This window comes from Pseudorca crassidens, chromosome 19 (genome assembly GCF_039906515.1).
Source record: "Pseudorca crassidens isolate mPseCra1 chromosome 19, mPseCra1.hap1, whole genome shotgun sequence".
In the NCBI taxonomy this organism is placed as follows: Eukaryota; Metazoa; Chordata; class Mammalia; order Artiodactyla; family Delphinidae; genus Pseudorca; species Pseudorca crassidens.
Genome location: NC_090314.1, coordinates 16,021,304 through 16,040,044, shown reverse-complemented (window position 1 = coordinate 16,040,044; position 18,741 = coordinate 16,021,304). Strand labels below are relative to the sequence as shown.

At 53.2% G+C, this 18,741-nt stretch overlaps 1 protein-coding gene across 6 annotated transcripts; it reads right to left on the bottom strand.

Annotated features, from left to right (window-relative positions):
- Positions 1-592: 592 nt before the first annotated feature.
- Positions 593-18,722, bottom strand: INPP5K (inositol polyphosphate-5-phosphatase K). 6 transcript variants are annotated; one of them, XM_067715125.1, is made up of 12 exons: positions 18,340-18,722; positions 16,431-16,663; positions 15,991-16,099; positions 12,725-12,841; positions 12,199-12,374; positions 11,513-11,624; positions 10,699-10,808; positions 2,683-2,869; positions 1,677-1,814; positions 1,323-1,406; positions 1,049-1,153; positions 593-857 (listed from the first exon to the last, which is right to left on the bottom strand). In XM_067715125.1, exons 2-12 carry the CDS (start codon positions 16,661-16,663, stop codon positions 798-800), a joined length of 1,431 nt encoding a protein of 476 aa, XP_067571226.1. In that variant the 5' UTR covers positions 18,340-18,722; the 3' UTR covers positions 593-797. The 6 variants fall into 6 exon arrangements, with proteins under 6 accessions (XP_067571226.1, XP_067571228.1, XP_067571227.1 ...); XM_067715127.1 differs by having other exon boundaries at positions 16,431-16,651; positions 18,327-18,709; XM_067715126.1 differs by having other exon boundaries at positions 16,431-16,538; positions 18,340-18,709.
- Between the last annotated feature and the right edge of the window lie 19 nt (positions 18,723-18,741).

The following is an 18,741-nucleotide window of genomic DNA, read 5'->3' as shown; positions in this document are numbered from 1 at the left end:
CTCTACCACCTTCCAGCCCTTCACAAGAGGGCAGGTTGGGGGCATGGAGCCTGACCCACTAGCAGAAGCGAACCTGGGTCCAATCTTCTGCTCAGACCCTGGGACTTCCTGAGTTGGACTCCTTGGGCAGGCGGTGGGGGTGGGGGTGGGGTGTGCTGCTGGCAGAAGGACACACATCAGCCTGCCCACAACCCCTATAGAAGAGCCTGGGCGGAGGGCTCCTCCATCCTGCCTACTTAGTCACCTGCTTCTGCTGAAAGCAGGGATCCCAGATCCTCTGCCCACCCCTCAGGGGGACAGGCGATGAGATGCCAAGACTCCTGGAACCCAGTGCTATGTGGGCCAACCAGTCTCTGCAGCCTGTACAAATGGGAGCATCTCCCCCTCCCAGGCAGCCTAAGGCCCAGGGTGGCGTGACAAAGAATGCAGGCCTGTGCCAGATGGGGCATGTGCCTGGCAGGCCTGCTGGGGCGGGACTGGAAGTGTGTGGGGGGGAAATCAAGAAACGAGACGCGAGCCGGAGGGTTCTTCCCACATCCAGTGGACTGTGTAGATCTTCACTGTTGACAAACTAGCTGGTTTCACTCACACCTCAGCAACAAAAACCTGTATTTAAGGGGCCGATTCCAGAGATCTGGACTGGAGAGAGCAAAGGAGTGTGGCTAGAGGTCCCCCTGGGAGGTGGAGGATACCGCTGCCTCCTCAGGGGGCTGGGCTGGGCCCCCAGCACTCCTGGCAGTGGTAGGCAGAGCTGGCTGCCAGCTCCAGCCTCCGCCCTGGATTCACTCTATCCCGGCTCAGATCTGTGGTTGGGCTTCATCCAGGGGGCCCTCCGCCAAGAAGGAGCGAGGCTGGATCTGCAGGGGTAAAACAAGCAGTGAGCGGAAGGGGCGAGGGCAGGCTGCACTCCGTGCCTTCTGTCTCCCCCGTCCCCCAAAGGCTTCGGCTCCATGGTAGGGGTCGGCTCCTCGGCCCGTGACCTCAGGGAACCGGTGATGGGCTCAAGTCTTCTGGGCTACCCTTCCTCTTACCCACCAGCATCCATTACCTTGAAAGGTGTGCTTATCCCCACCACAGAATGTAGGTTGTTGCTATAGTAAAAAAGGAGAAACTGATCCTCAGTCTCTCGGATGTCACTAATGTCGATGTACACCTGGAGGGAAGGACAGACGGAAGTGGATCAGCTCCATGGCCCCAGGCCCCATTCAGCTCTCAGCGACTAGGTATCCAGCTCTCTGTTCCTTTCAGAAGACAGGGGAGAGGTCAGACAAGCCCCCCTGCTGGAGATGTGGAATACCTATCTCAGGAAAGGGGGCAGGTACCTGGTTCAGCCCGTCGCTGAAGGAGACCTGGTTGTCCCTGACCCAGACATACGACACGTAGTCATTAATGTGGCGCAGCCCCACCTGTGGGAGGGGGGATCAGGCAGGTGGTCAGTGGTCTGGGAGGACACGGGACCCATGTCAAGTCCTACGGAGAGGATGGTCTCATTTCTAAGGCTGGCCATCATACCACCTGCCTCTTCCCCTTCACTGCTAGCCCCTCGATGGGCAAGGACCCTTGGGGTGGATGAGGGTAGCTCTGCAGTCTCTGTGCCCAACTCCCATGAGCACTCAGAATAGATAAACCGGTGGGGGGGTGCGACTGATGGGCTCCCTGCCCGCCTGCCACGTCACCTTGTACAGGCCAATCCAGTCCCAGGGGCTGCTGAGGAAGTCTGCGGTCAGGGAGTAGCTGATCAGCATGTCGCTCTCCGCGGTGCACGGGCTCTCGGGCAGCAGGGTGATCAGTGGGGCAGATACCAATGGCTTCAGCTACACACAGGGGCGGGAAGGGGTTGAAGTCCCACAGCATCATTCCCCTCCCTGAGACGAATGTCCTTACTGTGCCCTTGCAACGGTCAGGGTCAGTGGGGAGGGATGGAGGGGCACCCACAGGTGAACTCTACTAGGCTGCCCTTAGAGTATCAGACCTTGGCTGGCCAGCTGGAAAGAAGGGCCAAAGGCTGATCGGGGATGGCTGGCCCTGCCAGGAGGACGAGACTGGGGGCCAGCTGGGTAATCAAGCAGAGAGCCAAGTGCTGAGCAATGTCGGGGTGGGGGAGATCAGGGGCGCCGCTGGCGGGTTGAAGAAAGAAGCCAAGGAGTTGCTCGCAGGCCCTTCACGGTTCCTGACCCAAAGGCCCAAATCCAATTTGGGGGCCTCTGGTGAGAACAGCTATAGGCATGTGAAGGGACACTGTGGTATAAAGACAGACAAACAGTAAGTGGGCAGCCAGCAGCTCAAAGGAGGTGAACACTGCCTTAGTCATGAGATGGCAAGATACAAGGATGGAGGGGGCTCCCTTTGCAACCTGAGCCCGATAGGTGTAGGACAAATGAAAGCAAGTCCTATTTCACATGGTAGGTAATAAGCATAATGGAACTCAGGAGCCCCAGGGGACAGTACTAAGAGGAAATGGAAACCTACTGACAAAGGGTTTGAACACATTTTTGACGGACAGAGCCATCAACAGCTCCTAAGAAGAGCTGGGATACCTGACCCGGGAGGAAAGGCAATCATGTCCTCCCACAGGTCTCCCCTGGGGCATCTGCTGACATGAGAGCCCAGGGCGGGAGGGTCTGGGGATGTGGCCCAGCATGGCTGCTCCTCTGCCGAGTGCTGGGCAGCCCAGAAATTTACCTCCAAGTCAAAGGTGCTGGTGACAGGCTTATGGTCACTGACGCTGTACAGCATGTGGCTGACGTAGCTCCTCAGAAACAGGGTGAAGTGGGGGGCTGACAGCGTCGGGGTGTGGATGGCGGCCTGGGGCTGCCGCTTCAGCCTCCACAGGATGCGGTCGGTCCACGCGGGCTTGCGCTTTTTCTCACTGGGGGTGGGAGGAGAGGAAGAATGGGGAGAGAAGGGGTGGCAGGTGAGCAGGAAGGGACCCACGAGCTTGCTGGATGCCCTAACACCAGGGCCTGTCAGCAGTCACGAGATCACCCTGGGCCAGAGCTGGAGACCAGCATGGCAGCAGGGTGTCCAATGGAACCAAAAGTATGCTGGCCTTTGTCAGACTTAGCCAAGGACCCTCAGTAGACTAGAGGGTCACAATCAAATCGTGACTCAGAAACATCCCGTTTAAGCCTTTCTTAGTTCTTGAACAAAAGCAGCAGAACATCAAAGAAGCTGAGGTTTGGAATTTGGAGTGAGACAGACCTGAGCTGGAATTTGGCCTCCCCCATACTAAAGACCCGACCTTAGGGAAGGAAAGGGAAGCATTTAGGGAACGCTCACTACATGCCGGCAACCAGAACTATTTATTTCACTCTTCACAAGTGGAGAAAATGAGTCTTGGAGGGGAAGTAACTTCCCCAAAGTCACACAGCCACTGAGTGGTAGAGCCAGGACTCAAGGCCAGGCAGCATGACCACAGAGCATGTGCCCTTAATCACCAGGCCAACCCCTCTTAGGCCTCAGCTTCCTCATCTGTAGAAAGGAGATAATAGCAGTTATGTCATAGGGTTGCTGAGATGATTAAATGAGATGAAACACAAAAAATGTTTAGCACCATGCTTCGTACAACATAAACTCTGCATATACTGGCTATCGTGATGCTTTGTTCTCAAGAGTCAAGACCTCCCACCCGTTCTTTACTCACCAGCTTCCCTGACGGGCATAAGAGAGACCATATAGCCTGGTCAGATGATTCGCTGCTTTAAAACCTTTAAGGAGTCTTCACTGCTTCCAAAATAAAGCTCAAGTCTCCAAATGTGGCTTTCAAGGTGCACAGGAGCCTGACACCCCTTGTGCTACCTTATCTCCCTCCTCTGCCCCAGACCCACCTCCCCATGGTGAATCTCTAGAGCCTCTGGGCCTCTACTCTTACAGCTTTTGCTATCTATAACTCCCTTTGTCACAGGGAGAGGCCCAGTTCCAGTGCTGTTTTTGTCATAAAGCTGTCACTGACCTCTCTGCTTCCAAAGCATTCTACATAAGTACATCTCCTATTACAGTATATTGTAGTTCACTGTTTCCCAGTCAGCCTGTCAGTTAGCGTGTGAGCTTGGAAGGTAAGGACGGACTCTTGGCATCTCCTGTGTATCCTCAGCATTAGCACAGAGCCTGTCATGCAGTAGGTACTCAAGAAGTGCTCGTGAAACCCAAAGAATTAAAAAAAACAAACCCAAGCTCATTCTCTTTCCTCAAAAATGTCCACCTAGGGACTTCCCTGGTGGCGCAGTGGATAAGAATCCTCCTGCCAATGCAGGGGACACGGGTTCGAGCCCTGGTCCACGAAGATCCCACATGCCGCGGAGCAGCTAAGCCCGTGTGCCACAACTACTGAGCCTGTGCTCTAGAGCCCGCGAGCCACAACTACTGAAGCCCGCATGCCTAGAGCCTGTGCTCCGCAACAAGAGAAGCCACCCCAATGAGAAGCCCGCGCACCGCGACGAAGAGTGGCCCCCACTCGCCGCAACCAGAGAAAGCCTGCACGCAGCAACAAAGACCCAATGCAGCCAAAAACAAATAAAATTAAATCTTAAGAAAGAAATAAAATGGTTTAAAAAAGTGAAAAACGTATTTTAAAAAAATGCCCATTTATCCCAAAAAATGTCCACTTAATCATTTTTTAAAATAATTTATTTTATTTTTATTTATTTTTGGCTGCATTGGGTCTTCGTTGCTGTGCGTGGGCTTTCTCTAGTTGCGGCGAGCGGGGGCTACTCTTTGTCGCGGTGCGCGGGCTTCTCATTGCGGTGGCTTCTCTTGTTGCGGAGCACAGGCTCTAGGCACGTGGGCTTCAGTAGTTGTGGCTCACGGGCTCTAGAGCACAGGCTCAGTAGTTGTGGCACACGGGCTTAGTTGCTCCACAGCATGTGGGATCTTCGTGGACCAGGGCTCGAACCCATGTCCCCTGCACTGGCAGGCGGATTCTTAACCACTGCGCCACCAGGGAAGCCCTGCCCACCTAATCTTAACATATACAGTTTCATATGCTTATAATCAGTTTGAAATTCTATTTTTGTCTTCTGCTTTATTCACTTACTATTTTAAACAAATCTTTCTGGTATACTTCCATCACTTCAATAGCAATATGGTTTTCCAGCAATAGAGGCAGAATGGTGCCTCGGTGGTGAACTGACTCTAGTATCAGAGACCAGTTGGGGGAAGGTTTTGCCCCTGTTAATTAAGAGCTATGCGGTTCCAGGTTAGTGAATCTGGGGAGTGGTGCCTTTGGAGAGGGCACGGAAGCTCCTTCCCCTTCCCCATACCTTGTCCTATACATCTCTTCCATCTGCCTGCTTCTGAGTTATATCCTTTTACAACAAACCAGTAACTTAGTTTAAAAAAAAGCTCTGCCCTTGGGCAAGTGACTTCATCACTCCAAACCTCAGTTTCTTCCACTCTTAAGATGGGGTGCTAACAGTGCTTACTTCAAAGAAACATTGTCGAGGGAGTGGTCAAGAAGTGGGAACTGGCTAAACCACCTCTGCTCGGGGCTCCTGGGTTGTTTGAATCCTTCACTCTTCTGAGAAGTGTTCAGGGGATAATCGGAATGTGGTATTCCCATCCCAGAGACAACAGACACTCAATCTCCAAACCAATCTTGGACATTCAGTGCCTAGCAATTCTTAAAACTTGGTAATGAACCACATGAATGTACCACTCTCCCTTTCAAAGCATCCTCCCCGCCTCCACTTCCCTATTATGGTCAAGAGCCCATACTTGCTGTCCCGTCAGGATCCTCCCCAAGTCCTGACCACAGCCTGACTCTCCTTCCCCCTCAGTACCTCAGCTTGGCTCTGCTTCCTCCTTGGGACTTCAGCCTGTCTCCCTTTCCTCCTTTTCCATGGACTGGTCCACACTCATCACTGCGCACCTGTATTGTTCATTCTTTCAGTGAGCTTTACTGAGCCCTTATTATACGCCAGGCAACTGGGGATCTGCTAAATGGGATTGTCAAAGTCGTTGACGAGCTCGTTTAACACACAAGAGGAACAAATAAGCAAAATAAATATGTACCAACTAAATATTATACATTTCCCCCAGTTCTCCATTCCTAATAATAACTAAACACGGGGTCCTTCTGTGCATCAGACTGTTCCAATCCTTCCAACACTGGAAGAATGCCACGGGTCACATTTTCCTTCTTCTCCAGGACACTGAAGTTGAGCGAGGTCACCCTATGCAGGTGGGAGCTGGGTGCCTGCCCACGTTGCTGACTAGAGAGTCAGTGCTCCTTCCACTGCACCCGTCTCCTCCAGCTTGCCAGTGGTGGCCGATTCCCACTGTGTGTCACCAGAGCCGGGTCTCACTAATGCTTTTATTTTTTAATAAATTTATTTACTTATTTATTTTATTTTTGGTCATGTTGGGCCTTCATTGCTGTGAGCAGGGGCTACTCTTCGTTGCGGAGCATGGGCTGTAGGCATAGGCGTGCGGGCTTCAGTAGTTGTGGCTCGCGGGCTCTAGAGCACAGGCTCAGTAGTTGTGGCGCACAGATTTAGTTGCTCCGTGGCACGTGGCATCTTCCTGGACCAGGGCTTGAACCTGTGTCCCCTGCATTGGCAGGCTGATACTTAACCACTGCGCCACCAGGGAAGTCCCATCACTAATGCTTTTTTTGGCTGAATGGTCGTGACTGAGTACAAGAATTATATCTGGAGATTACAGGCACACCTCGTTTCCTTGTGTTTCGCTTTTCTTGTACTGCGCCGATATTGTGATTTTTACAAATTGAACGTTTGTGGCAACACTGCATCGAGCAAGACCATTAGCACAATTTTTCAAACAGCATTTGTTCCCTTCATGTCTCTGAGTCACATTTTGGTAGTTCTTACAATATTTCAAGCTTTTTCATTATTGTTGTAATTGTTACAGTGATCTGTGATCCTTGATGTTACTATTGCAAAAAAAATGACGACTTGCTGAAGGCTAAGATGATGGTTAGCATTTTTTTACCAATAAAGTATTTTTAAATTAAGGTATGTACATTTTTTTTAGATATAATGCTATTGCACACTCAACAGACTACAGTATAGTGTAAACATAACTTTTTTTTTTTCAAACATAACTTTTTTATGTATCAGGAAACCAAAACATTTGTGTGACTCTCTTTATTGTGATATTCGCCTTACTGCGGTGGTCTGGAACCAAACCCGCAATCTCTCTCAGGTATGCCTGTAGTATGTCTTTACTTTCTAAAAATTAAAACCAAATAGCTCTGCAGGATTCTCCTGGCTTAAGAGCCTAGAAAACTTGAGCCAGTGTACTGACCCAAAAGTAGTGATGTGTTCCATTTTTGGGTCTGAGAGCACTTTTCCTTTCGGCTCCCTATAGATGGCTTCTAAGTGTCTCGCTGAACTCTGGACTCGAGCCTTGAATAGATTGATCATAACATCCTCTGCTCACTGCCTAGCAGAGAGGTGGACTGGGTTCCTGTCGACTGTAACAAAACCACTGCAATCCCTGACTTTAATAGGATTTCCTGCCCTCAGCCCTTTCACCCTCCCGTGTAATGGAGCTGACCTCGTTTCTCATTACATCTTGGCTCCGGGACGCTGCCGAGGCTGGGCAGAGCTCCGTACCATGCCCTGCATGCAGCTCAGTCCCTCTGTGCAGCGGGTCAACTCCACTCGAGATGCCTCTCAGCAGCGCTGCTGACTGATCAGAATGCCTGCGCTCCTTTCTGCCTCCCTGACAATAACTCTCATTGACTCCTCCTGGCTTCAGCTGCCCGCCTCCTTACCATTTGCTTTACCCTCCTTCGGCACTTCCACACAGAGTTCTGGAACCTTCTATGGGCCAACTCCTGGACCTGAGAGTGTTTATTTGGCTCTCTCACTCTGGGTGGGTCCCTCTGCTCCTTAAATACCTTATCTTTTCCTTTTGTCCTCTCAGGCTCCCAGTTTAAACATATGCCAGGCACTACGCTACACACCAGGGACGGTCATAAATCAGATCCAGTCTCTGTGCACTGGGCATTCATAGCACAGCAAGAAAGGCACACTGTGTCTTAAAAGCAACACTGAAAGCATGGTGTGTGCAAGGCTTGCAGGCAGCATAAGGGAAGGAGAGAACTCTCAGTGAAATGGGCAAGGGTCAGGAAAGGCTTTTCAGATGGTTCAGATGATGTCTGAACTGGGCTTTCAGGATGAATAACAGACTGATCAGACAGGAATGTTTCTGTTCACTATGTGGGGCTCGGCCCTGCCCACCGCAGGAGCTCCCAGATGGGAGTATTTCAGTTACGATGTCCCCCCATAAGGCCCCCTGTTCCTGTCCAGACATTCCTTCATTTCCTGGGCTCCAGGCAAGGGGAACTGGATTCACACAGACTCCAGTTCAAATTCCTGCTCCGTCACTTACTCTGTTACTACCTTACTTAGATCTTCCGAGACACAGTTTCCTTATATGTAAAAAGTCAGTATCAATGGAGCCTCCCTAATGAAGATACAGTATGAATGAAGTGAAGTGATGCGGGCAAAGCACTCTGCACAATGCCTGGCCCATGGTCAGCACTCAATAATGTCAGTCACAATGTGGATTATACCTATTATGTGGAAATAATATCTGCCTTCTCCTTAGCAAGGCTTTGCTATCCCAATCCTGCCCTCCTTTCTGCTGCTGCTGGCAAGACTGGCTGTGAACCCAGAGGCACTGTGGGCTAGAGGAAGGCATCGTGGGCAACACAGTCCAGAGAATTGGGTCTGAGCCCCAGCTCCCCCATCGCTAGCTGAGCCACCTGGGTAAGACCTTGAACATCTCTGAGCCTCTCTAGGCCATCTCAGTAACTTCCAGTCTCCTGCTGATTTCCCTCCCATAACCAGGGGTGTGGGCACAGGGACACCTGGCCATACGGTCTGTCAGCAGCTCTCTTCCTGCTGGCAAGTGAGGTTTTGAAGTCAACTGGTAGAGGGTCCCAGCCCCCAAGGCCCCAGCCTGTCCCACTGAGGCCTGACAATTTCCACAGTGACTCCATTGGACCTTCATTTCCAATGGATGGCTGGGGAGACTGTCGGCTGTGGACCCGGCCAGCAGGCCAGCTGGAGCCTGACCTCCTCCCTTCTTTCTGGCTTATACTGTAGCTCAGGCTGGACCCTGTTTCCAGCGTTCGTGCCCTCTTCTTGTGTGCACTGCCCTGGCTGTGACCCGACTCTGTCTTGCTCCACACACCTGAAATGGCTCATGCTCTCCCCCTTGCTTGGTGGGGACATCGTGGCTCTGCCACACGGCTTCCAGCACTGGGCCAGCAGCTCTTCCTCTCACCCCAGGCTGGCTGTGGACATACCTACTCACCTGCTAAATCCCAGAGGCCTGCGCCGCCCTGGAGGCGCCTCCTACCTCCCTCATAAGACAGTGTTGCTAGGGGAATACGTGAAGGAGCTGCTCCAGCTGAAACGAAGAGCCTCATAACATGTAGGGGGTTCTTTTTCTTCAAAGAGATGAGGATCCTTGCCCTAAACTGGGCCAGGGACCTCTTGCCAGAGCTACTTTTGCCCCTCTGCCTAAGCCTAAGGTTTTGGTGGTCACTTAGTCCTTTCTCAGCTTCTGAGAAAAGTTTTCAGTAAAACTGCCACCTAAAGACACGAATCTAAAAATAGCAATAGGGACTTCCCTGGTGGCGCAGTGGTTAAGAATACGCCTGCCAATGCAGGGCACATGGGTTCGAGCCCTGGTCCGGGAAGATCCCACATACTGCGGAGCAACTAAGCCCGTGCGCCACAACTACTGAGCCTATGCTCTAGAGCCCACGAGCCACAGCTACTGAGCCCACGTGCCACAACTACTGAGCCCGAGCGCCTAGAGCCCGTGCTCCGCAACAAGAGATGCCACCACAATGAGAAGCCCATGCACCGCAACAAAGAGTAGCCCCCCGCTCGCCGCAACTAGAGAAAGCCTGCTTGCAGCAACGAAGACCCAACACAGCCAAAGATAAATAATAAATAAATTTATAAAAAAATAAATGATAAAATAAAATAAAAATAACAACAGCAGTTATCACAGTGCTTACCGGGTGCCAGGCACTGGTCTGGGCACATGCAAGGTCTCATTTAATCTTCAGTCTCATGAAATAGGTATTGTTATCATCCCCGTTTTGTAGATGACAAAATTGAGACTTAAATACCGTGTCCAAGGTCATACAGTTGATGAAGGGCAGAGCTGTGCTTCTAACTACCAGATGCACTATCTCTACATCGTTCCCCATTAACTGCTCCCCTGACAACTACTACTTCACCTTCCTAAATAGTACCCGACCCACTCACAGCTGGGGCAGGGCTATGTAATACCAGTAATTGGCTGAGCCAAGCTTTCTGCCCCCTGTCTGGGTAGGATCAGAAAGTCCTGGGGAGCGGGGACAACAGGGACAACATTCTGGGGCAGGGGTTCCCAGAATGCTGAAGTACAGTCCCCTCAAGTCAGCAATCAACTGTCTTCCCTCCCCTTTGGCTCTACCTGCCCTGACCCCAACCCCTATTCCTAGTGTCCCCTTCCTGCTCTCTCTGCGGACAATCTGGGTCAGCTCCCACGGTCAGCATCTCACGAGGGGGGCGGGTGGTGCCACTCCTGAGAGGTGATGGCTGGATCTATTCCTGCTTCCCCGACACTTCTATTCGGAGGCAGCTCCCACTGCCACTAGGGCCAGCACGATCTGACTTCCCAGGCCCAGATCTGCGACAGGCTGATCCTCTCCTGGTGGAGCCCCCTCACCTGGTGTCATAGTTGCTGGAGTTCTTATCAAACTTGTAGGTGGGCGGGAAGAGCAGGGGGCCCTCCTGGAACTCCCGGAGCAGCGGGTCGTGTCTCTTGGCAATGCTGAGCTGGAGGGAAAGGCACAGTCCCATCTCCCAGCAGTCCTGCCCCAACAGCCTGGCACCACGCTCCAGTCAAGGGCTGGCACATGCCATCGCAGTGGGGCAAGAGTCAAACCCGGCCACTCCACCTCCTCACTGCCCCAGCGGCAGCCTCGGCACCCCAGCCCCCGGCGCCCTCACCCCCGGGAGATCAGCTGGATCCTTTTGCAAACATTACCCCACGGTCCCAGGGGAGGCAGCTGCCTGCCCTTTCCCAGTTCTTGGACTACAGGGACCAGGCTCTAAATTCCATCTCCCTGGCAGCCACCAGCAGACGTGTGTCAGAGGGGAGGCTGGGGTAGCCAGGGTACCCCAAAGGGGTGGTATCTCATCCTCTAGGAGGCAAGCCAGGCTGGGGGTGGGAAAGACAACAGGGACACAAGAGGGCTGGCGATGGTGCAGGGCCACAGCAGGCCGAAGCCCTTCTCGCTCCCTAATCTCATGCACACCCTGCGTCCTCGCTTCTCCAGCTGGAGACCGGGGCGGCCGGACAGGACTGGCTGCCCTACCCGCAGAGGTGAAGCCCTATTAGACCCCACCCTGCCTGGGAACAGGGACTCGGGCGGCCTGGGAAAGCAGAACAGGCACTAGAGAACCTCCCCACATCTCATGTTGACCTCCACCCACCACGGGCTCAGACCACCCTTCGCGGCCCTCCCCTCATCAGATACCTGATCCTTCTCCCACAGGTCACCGTAGCACCGATTTTTTATGGATTCCCGAACAAAGTGCAACCCAAAGTCCTCAATCCGAAAGTTCATGTCTCCAAACCATAGAATGAGGCTTCAGAAAGAAAGGAAAGCAGGCGGCCTGAAGGTTTGTGACGAGGTCAGAAAAGGCAGGACCACAGGGGTTCTGGCCACTCACTGCAGGGCTGCGGGAGAGCAGAAAGCTCGAGAGGTGGGTGAGAAGATCAGGTGAAGACAAGAGCAGGGCCCAACGGGACTGTTCTCATGGCCCCCACCCCGCCACCATTTAAGCCGAAGAGATGAGCCCCAAGGGGCACGCGGCAAATATGGAGCAGGCTCTAGCCCTCCCTCCTCAACTGGGCACCAGGCAAGGCTGAGAACCAGCCCTTCCGGGGACCTCAGGAACCACGAGGTTCTTGATCTGGGATGTTCGGAAGTGCCCAGAGTTTCCAGGCAGGGCAGAGGGGCCAGGGAAAGGGAAGGTGTTCCAGACCTCAGGGAGGCAAAGCTGCATAGGAGAGCAGATGGGGTGTCAGGAAAGAGGCTGGGAGAGGGTGGGAGATGGGGCGGACTGCCTCCGGCTGGGGAGCAGTGACCGGGCAGAGCGTGCTTGCCTGGGCTGGCCTGGGGGAGAGGGCAGGGGCTGCAGTTCACAACGGCATGCTCACTCGTGGTCCAGGATGTTGGGGACATCCTGTGCCTCAAAATTCTGCATCTCCAGGATCCGGTCAAAGTGCTCCAGCCGCTGGTCATTGTTGGCCACGTGGGGGGGCAGGTGGCAGTTGACGATGCTGACATAGTAGCCGTAAAACTTCAGGAAGATTTTGACACCCCCTTTGTTCCCCTGGTAGGTGGGCAAAAGGGTGGGAAGCCATTCTAGGGGGGATACACCTCTCTTTCCCCATCCTAGACCTGAGGGCAGATGGTCTCACCTCCTGTAGGATCTCCCAGAGTCAGACACTCAGCTCCCAGAGTGGCCTCTCCATCCACAGAGCCCAGCTCATCCACCTGCCATCCTAGGGATGCTAAGCCCCCCTGAGGCGGGAAGGTGGCTATGCAGGGCACTGGCCTGGACAGAGTGCCAAGATTCATTTCACCCCCTTTTTCATTTGCCCAGCTCTAAAGCCCCCAGCCCTGCCCATCCCAGTGAGACGGCCCCCCAGCTCTTGACTCACACAACAGCTCAGTCCTTACCCAGTACCCGAAGAGGCCAGTGGGGGTGGATTTAGTAGAGAGGATCTGGATAAAGGGCAAATGCTGATACTTGGCAAAGATCAGTAAGAGAAGCCCCTGCATGCGGACACTGGAGACCTGCAGGACAGAGGGGCAATGGTCATTTGTGTCCCTCCAGGCCCTGTGCTGGGCGCTCTAGAGAGCCCTGATCCACATGGATGTCCTGCCCCAGGGGTCTATGGGATCTCTGCAGATGGAGTCTCAGCTACCAAATGATGCATTCTGGAAGCTAAGCAAGTTCCAGTTTCTGCTCCTGGGCTTGGGGGTGGAGGGCAGAGAAGACAAGGCTGCCAGGGACCCACTGCCATCAGGAAGTCACCGACTCCTCGGCCCTGGCCCAGGCACGGTCAGGTGCTCTTCTCCTCAGTGTCCTCCTGAGTTTCCATTGGGTACTGTGCGCCGGGGCTCAAAGAACTTCAAAGATGCTCTATGGGACAGTGGCTAAGGGCCAGATCTGGGTTCAAATCCCAGCTCGGGCTCTTAGTATTTGATACTGGGCAAGTCTCAGCCTATCTTCTCATTAATAAAGCAGGACTCTATCTCAAAGATGCTGGATTAACTGGCAGCTATTATTTTTTTGGTTTAGGGATTCTTGAAAGTAAACGCAGGGAAGAAGCATGAGAGAGCCTTCTAGGGTGCTGAAAATGTTCTGTATCTTGATTTGACCAGTGGTAACATGTTCTGCATATACATATAAAAATCCACCTGGGGACTTCCCTGGTGGTCCAGTGGTTAAGACTCTGAGCTTCCACTGCAGGGGGCACGGGTTCCAACCCTGGTCAAGGAACTAAGATTCCACATGCTGTGTGGCGTGGCCAAAAAAAAAAAAAAAAGAAAATCCATCAAACTGTAGACTTAATTTCTGTATACATTATAGCTCAGTGGAAAAAAATTAAGAAAATGCTACTGAAAAATAATATAGACTGTGGGCAGTTGGTGTGTACGAAGGCCACGCAGAGGGGATGAGAGCGAGCACAGAGGACGTGTGTTCACAGATTGGGGAGAGTAGCTACCGTCCACTGACACACTGCCTTGCTCATTTAATCTTCTAGCCAACCCTTCAAGGCAGCACCGAAGGACCGAGGCTCAAGGAGACTAAGGAACCAGTAGGACTACCTGGATATTCAAAGGACCAGGACTGCCAAAATCCCTGCTCTCTGTGGCCGCGGAGGTGGGGTGGGAATGGGCCAGTGACCCTCTCTCTCAGCTGCAGGCTGTCTACACCCACCACCCGAGTAGCTATTTCCGGAGCATGAGGTGCAGAGGCCAAGGAGGAAATCCCCGGGTGGGGAGTGTGTACTGGGGCCTTCCAGGAATTATGAAACTTGATCCCACAGGCCAGGAGCTCTGGGACAGTGGAGGAGTCAAAGCAGGGGGAACCCCAAATCCAAGACCGAGGAAGGGAGGTGTGAGAAACTAGGGTTCGGCAGAGGTTGCTACAGATGTGTCCCCTGCCTCACTCTCCATCCCCGGTCTCGGTCTCTCCCCTTCGCATGCAAATATGACAATGGAAGTGGGCGAAGGGCTGGACTAAGAGGGACTGACTCCCAGAGAGCTGATAAAGATTCAGGAAGAGTTTCAAGCTGAATCTGAACCCATAGAGTGGGTTGGGGCGATGGGCTCTACCACAAAGGCACCAGCTCGCTTTGAGAAGCCGCAGGGAAGGGGGCGTGGTGCAGGGAGGATGGAGGTGGGGGTGGGGCTGTGGGGAAAGGCAGGAGGCTCGAGGGGAAGTTCCAGTGGAGGAAATGAAGTAGGAGGAGCTAAGGAAGGGACTAGAGGGAGGTGGCTGGGAGCCTAGGAGCCGGCCAAGGGGGTCAGCCCCAGGCTTCTCAACCCGTGGCTGGCAACTTCTGGCTAAGGAATAGGCTGCAGGCAGGGCTCGCCCTTCACCTCCACTCTCGGCCTGGGGAAGAAAGGTCATTTGCTTTGGGTGCCAGGCCCTCAGGCTGCTCTCCCAACCTTGGGAGGCCGCATGGATAGAATGAGCTGTGTCCATGCCACAAGATGAGCTCACTTCCTTGGCTCAATTCCATCCTGCCAATCCCTTGCCAGTTAGCCAAGGTACAAGGAGGCCGCCAGTCTTGGAAAGGGAGTGGGTGGTGAGAGAGAAGCGGTTCTGCCCTCCGAGAAGGTCCAGCTCCAAGTCTGCAGCAAGAGGCCCGAGTGTGATGTGGAGGGAGCCAAGGGCTTGGGGGCTGGCATTTTTTAGCCTCAGCAGCAGGACCAAAACCTTGTCTGCCATCCTCCTGGCTCTGCCCTCCTCGGGAGGACTCACAGCTCTTGCTTCAGCACCCTTAGGCAAACTAGGGTAACAGAATTAATTCTGAAGAAATCCAGTCACCCAGGGAAGGGAAGAAAGGAATTCTGATATTTCCAGGAAGCATTGCTTCTTGGAGGTATTTTGAGTGGGAGTGTGTTTCATCCCTTGGCTGTGCAGGGCAGAAGGGTGAGATCCAGCAATCTAGAGCCTTCCTGTAGATGCTCCTATGGTCTAAAGATTCCCCAAAGAATACTGGCCCTACAGACTGAGAACCTTTTCCCTCCACACCTGTGTCCCCTCTCCTAACCTCTTCGCCCCTGAGAATTTGAGGTGCATATCCCTTATGATCAGAGGATACCCTCTGATACCAGCAGGCGAGTCGTGGGATACCTGTCAGCCTTAGAGATCATCAGTACAGCAATAAAGTGCAGAAGCCAAGAACATGGGTTATTAAGTTTGAAAGATCTGGATCTGAACCCCAGATATCCTGTGAAACCTCTGAGTCTTGGTTTTACCTGTATAATACCCATATTTCAAAAGAGTTAAGATTTTTAAATAACGCATATAAAGGGTTTGCTTATAATGCTTAACACCAAATAAGCACTCGATAGATGGTGGCAGGTATTATGCTCTGAGATTTCAGGCTGGGCCTGAGAGTAGAGATTGGAGGCAGGGGGCGGGGTAGGCACTGAGGTGTTACTAAGCCCTGCTGCACCTCCCCAAGGAATTCTCCTAACCTGAAAAATATCAAGGTCTTAAACTAACCCCTGGGGTTCCAGCTCAGCTCCAGCTACCTCTGAACACACAAGGCAGGCAGGAGCCCCAGGGAGCCACGTGCAACTGAGGTTTGGGCCTTTAAATAAAAGGGAAACAGCATGAAAGCTGGAGTGGGAGACCAAAGGACTAGGGATTAGTGATACGAGGTGAGACACATTTCCCAATGGCCCATGAACTTGTAAGTTACCTTGACGAAGCTCAGAGGGGAAAGCACATCCATGAAGAAACTGCTCCATGGGTCTTCAAAGGCAGTGTCAGAAAGGAGGCTCATGATCCCACAGTTCATTTCCTGCAAACTGCCCATCCCAGGTCAGAGGCTTCCCCCTGGCCCGGAGGGCGCTGCCTATGCCGCAGACATTTAGCACTGCCCTCAGCCGACCTTCCAGCCTTGGGCTCTCATGACCATGGTCTCTCCCTCCCCTGGCTGTTGACTGCCAACCCCTTGCCATTGCTGATCCAGGACAACAGACACTGCCTGGCCCTGATGCAGGCTGAAAGCTCCTGGCCTTCAGACTCCAGAGTGAGGGCGTACAGGTTACAGCGGTTCCCCACAGGGACAACTTGGGACTGGTCAGGCTTACCTGATCTCAGATATAGGGATGCGTGACGGGCCCTGCAGACACCTACCCAATGACATACACGTCCAGATTCAGGTTCAGGTTGTTCAGCTGAAGCAGATCACTGAGGTCTGGAGGGGGTGCTGCAGAGGCCACGTTCCATGTCACGACATGTATGCTGAGAAGGGAAGCCATGGAGGAAGGAGGATGAGCCCTCATCCAGGTAACAGACAGGGGGCTGCGCCTGCTAACGGCTGCACCACAATCCGCTGTAGTCTGAATGGGAAACGTGTGTTTCTGCATCTGGTGGAGGGAATAGGGCCACTGAACTACAAGCCCTTCATCTTCACCTCTGTCCCCAAAGCAGGAAATTCCCACCCTGGATTGGCTCCTCCGTGCAGGCGTACAGTTCCCTACACCTGGCAGCACTGGTGCTGCTGACACTAGGAGAGCTGCCAAAGTGGGGCTGAAGGTTTCGGAGTCAGGCAAGGGAAGGGGTGTGGATGGGGTGGACCGTCAGGAATTTATTAATTCCACCAGCCCTTCATCTATGGCTCAGTAAGCAACTTTCCGCCCCCACTCTTCAATCCACGGGATCCTACAACCACCAGAAAGATTCTGGAGGTTCAGTTTTCACCTTGTGAGAGGCCTTAGTACTGCAAGACGGGAATTTCAAAAATAACAGAGATAACAGCACCACATTTCCTTCCTCACTCATCTCTGGAGCACAACCAATTCTGCCAAGCATTTCAGAAGAGCCTAAGAAGATTCTAAATAACAGGTTTCTCAACATCTCTCTCAAGACTCTACCCTCTTTTGGGAAAAGTCATCAGTTAGATAACATCCACCTCAGCTTCACATAAACCCTAGGGAAACAACAGATCTAATCAGCAGCTCAGGGGATGGACAGACTTGCAAATCTCTTCATTTGAATAGTTACAGTAATGCTCCCAGGAAGCCCCCAGATTGTGCTGAGTACAGAACAGGCAGGGGCTACAAACCCTGCAGAGACCAAGAAGAACCACCAAGCCTCAGGTGAGTCCTAGGCACACCGTAAGGAGGAGGACCCGTAACAGTGGAAGATGCAGAATGGGGGCAGAGGGCGGAAGGAAAGGTTAGGATGTCCTTAAACATCTTTTCTCCACCAGACCCTGTTCTTAGAGGTCCATGTTCTAAAGAGCACAAATTGAAGAAATTCTTGGCCAGCTTAAAGCAACTTCCTGCCCCTCCATATGAACATCAACAAAACAATACAATAACCACCTTCCCAGGCACTCAGCCAGAGGTTCCGTGCTTCGTTTGCTTACGGTCTCCCCCTGCTGTCCAACGGAGGATTAAAAGGCAGCTCTTTTACTCTAAGGCTCCTTGTTTTCCCAGGGACCTGCTCTAAGTGGATGGAGAGCCAAAGCCGGGATTTCTTGTTCCCACTTTTAGGTCCCACGATTAGCAGCAAATCCTTGCATCGTGACCGGCACTAAGTTGGTGATTAGCGTTGTTCCTCGTTAAAGAACAAGCATGAGACCAGGCTATTATCACTTCACTAAAGGATCTTATCTAAATCTGATTTTGGGTTTCAGGAGGTCACAACGGGGTCAGGCAGACCCCATGATGTATGTGCTGATCCAAAGTAAGAACAAGGTTTCTACTCTAGAGCTAAGGGGAGAGTGCTTCGTTGTTTTTAACTTCTAACAGCCCAACACTGCTGCCTCCTCCAGAACCCAACTGGGCCACCTGCTTGGGGCGTCCAAATGGGCAAGAACTTGGTGGCCTGAGTTTGGAGGGGGCGCGGGGTTCGACCCAACACAGCCCTCTCGATACTGGCCTGGGAGAATGTGGGAGGCCTCAGAACCAGAAGCAGCCCTGTAGGTCTGGCCCTTTCTCTCCCAGTCTGGTTCTGCCCCGGACCCGCAGCCCCGATTGGGTCGGAGGCAGTGATCCCGCCCCGAGCAGGCCGGCCTGCCCGCAGTCGCCTTCCTCACCTGAGCGTCCTGACTGTCAGCTCGGTCTGTGGGTTCATGGCCGCCATCGTCCCCACGCGGTGGCCCGGCCGGCTCGCGTCTCCCCGCCGCAGCCTGTCCTGGCCCAATCTGCCCCCCTCTGGCAGCAGGTGCCGCCGGCCAGCTCCCTCTCCCGATTGTTTTTCTTCCGGATTTAGGCCCTCCGCTTCGGTTTCCGTAAGAGGCGGGGTCTGAGGGCACGGAGGGCTCTGGGTGGCGGGCTCGGGGGGAAGAGGCGGAACTCTTCAAGGAGCGCGAAACGGTGAAACGCTGAGGGGAAAGGGGCCTAGGGGACGGGGACGTAAGAGAGGCGTGTCCTCGTGTCACCAGACCCCGATACAACACTGCCCCGCCCAGGGGCCGGGGCGCGCCGTGGCCCAGACA

Excerpts from the sequence above, each read along its gene's own strand:
- INPP5K (XM_067715125.1), bottom strand. The coding sequence starts at position 16,663 with ATGCAGAAACACACGTTTCCCATTCAGACTACAGCGGATTGTGGTGCA. Across the intron at positions 1,815-2,682 it reads CCAGCACCTTTGACTTGGAG|CTGAAGCCATTGGTATCTGC; the intron begins GTAAATTTCTGG and ends CCCTGTGTGTAG. Across the intron at positions 1,154-1,322 it reads TCAGCGACGGGCTGAACCAG|GTGTACATCGACATTAGTGA; the intron begins GTACCTGCCCCC and ends CCTTCCCTCCAG.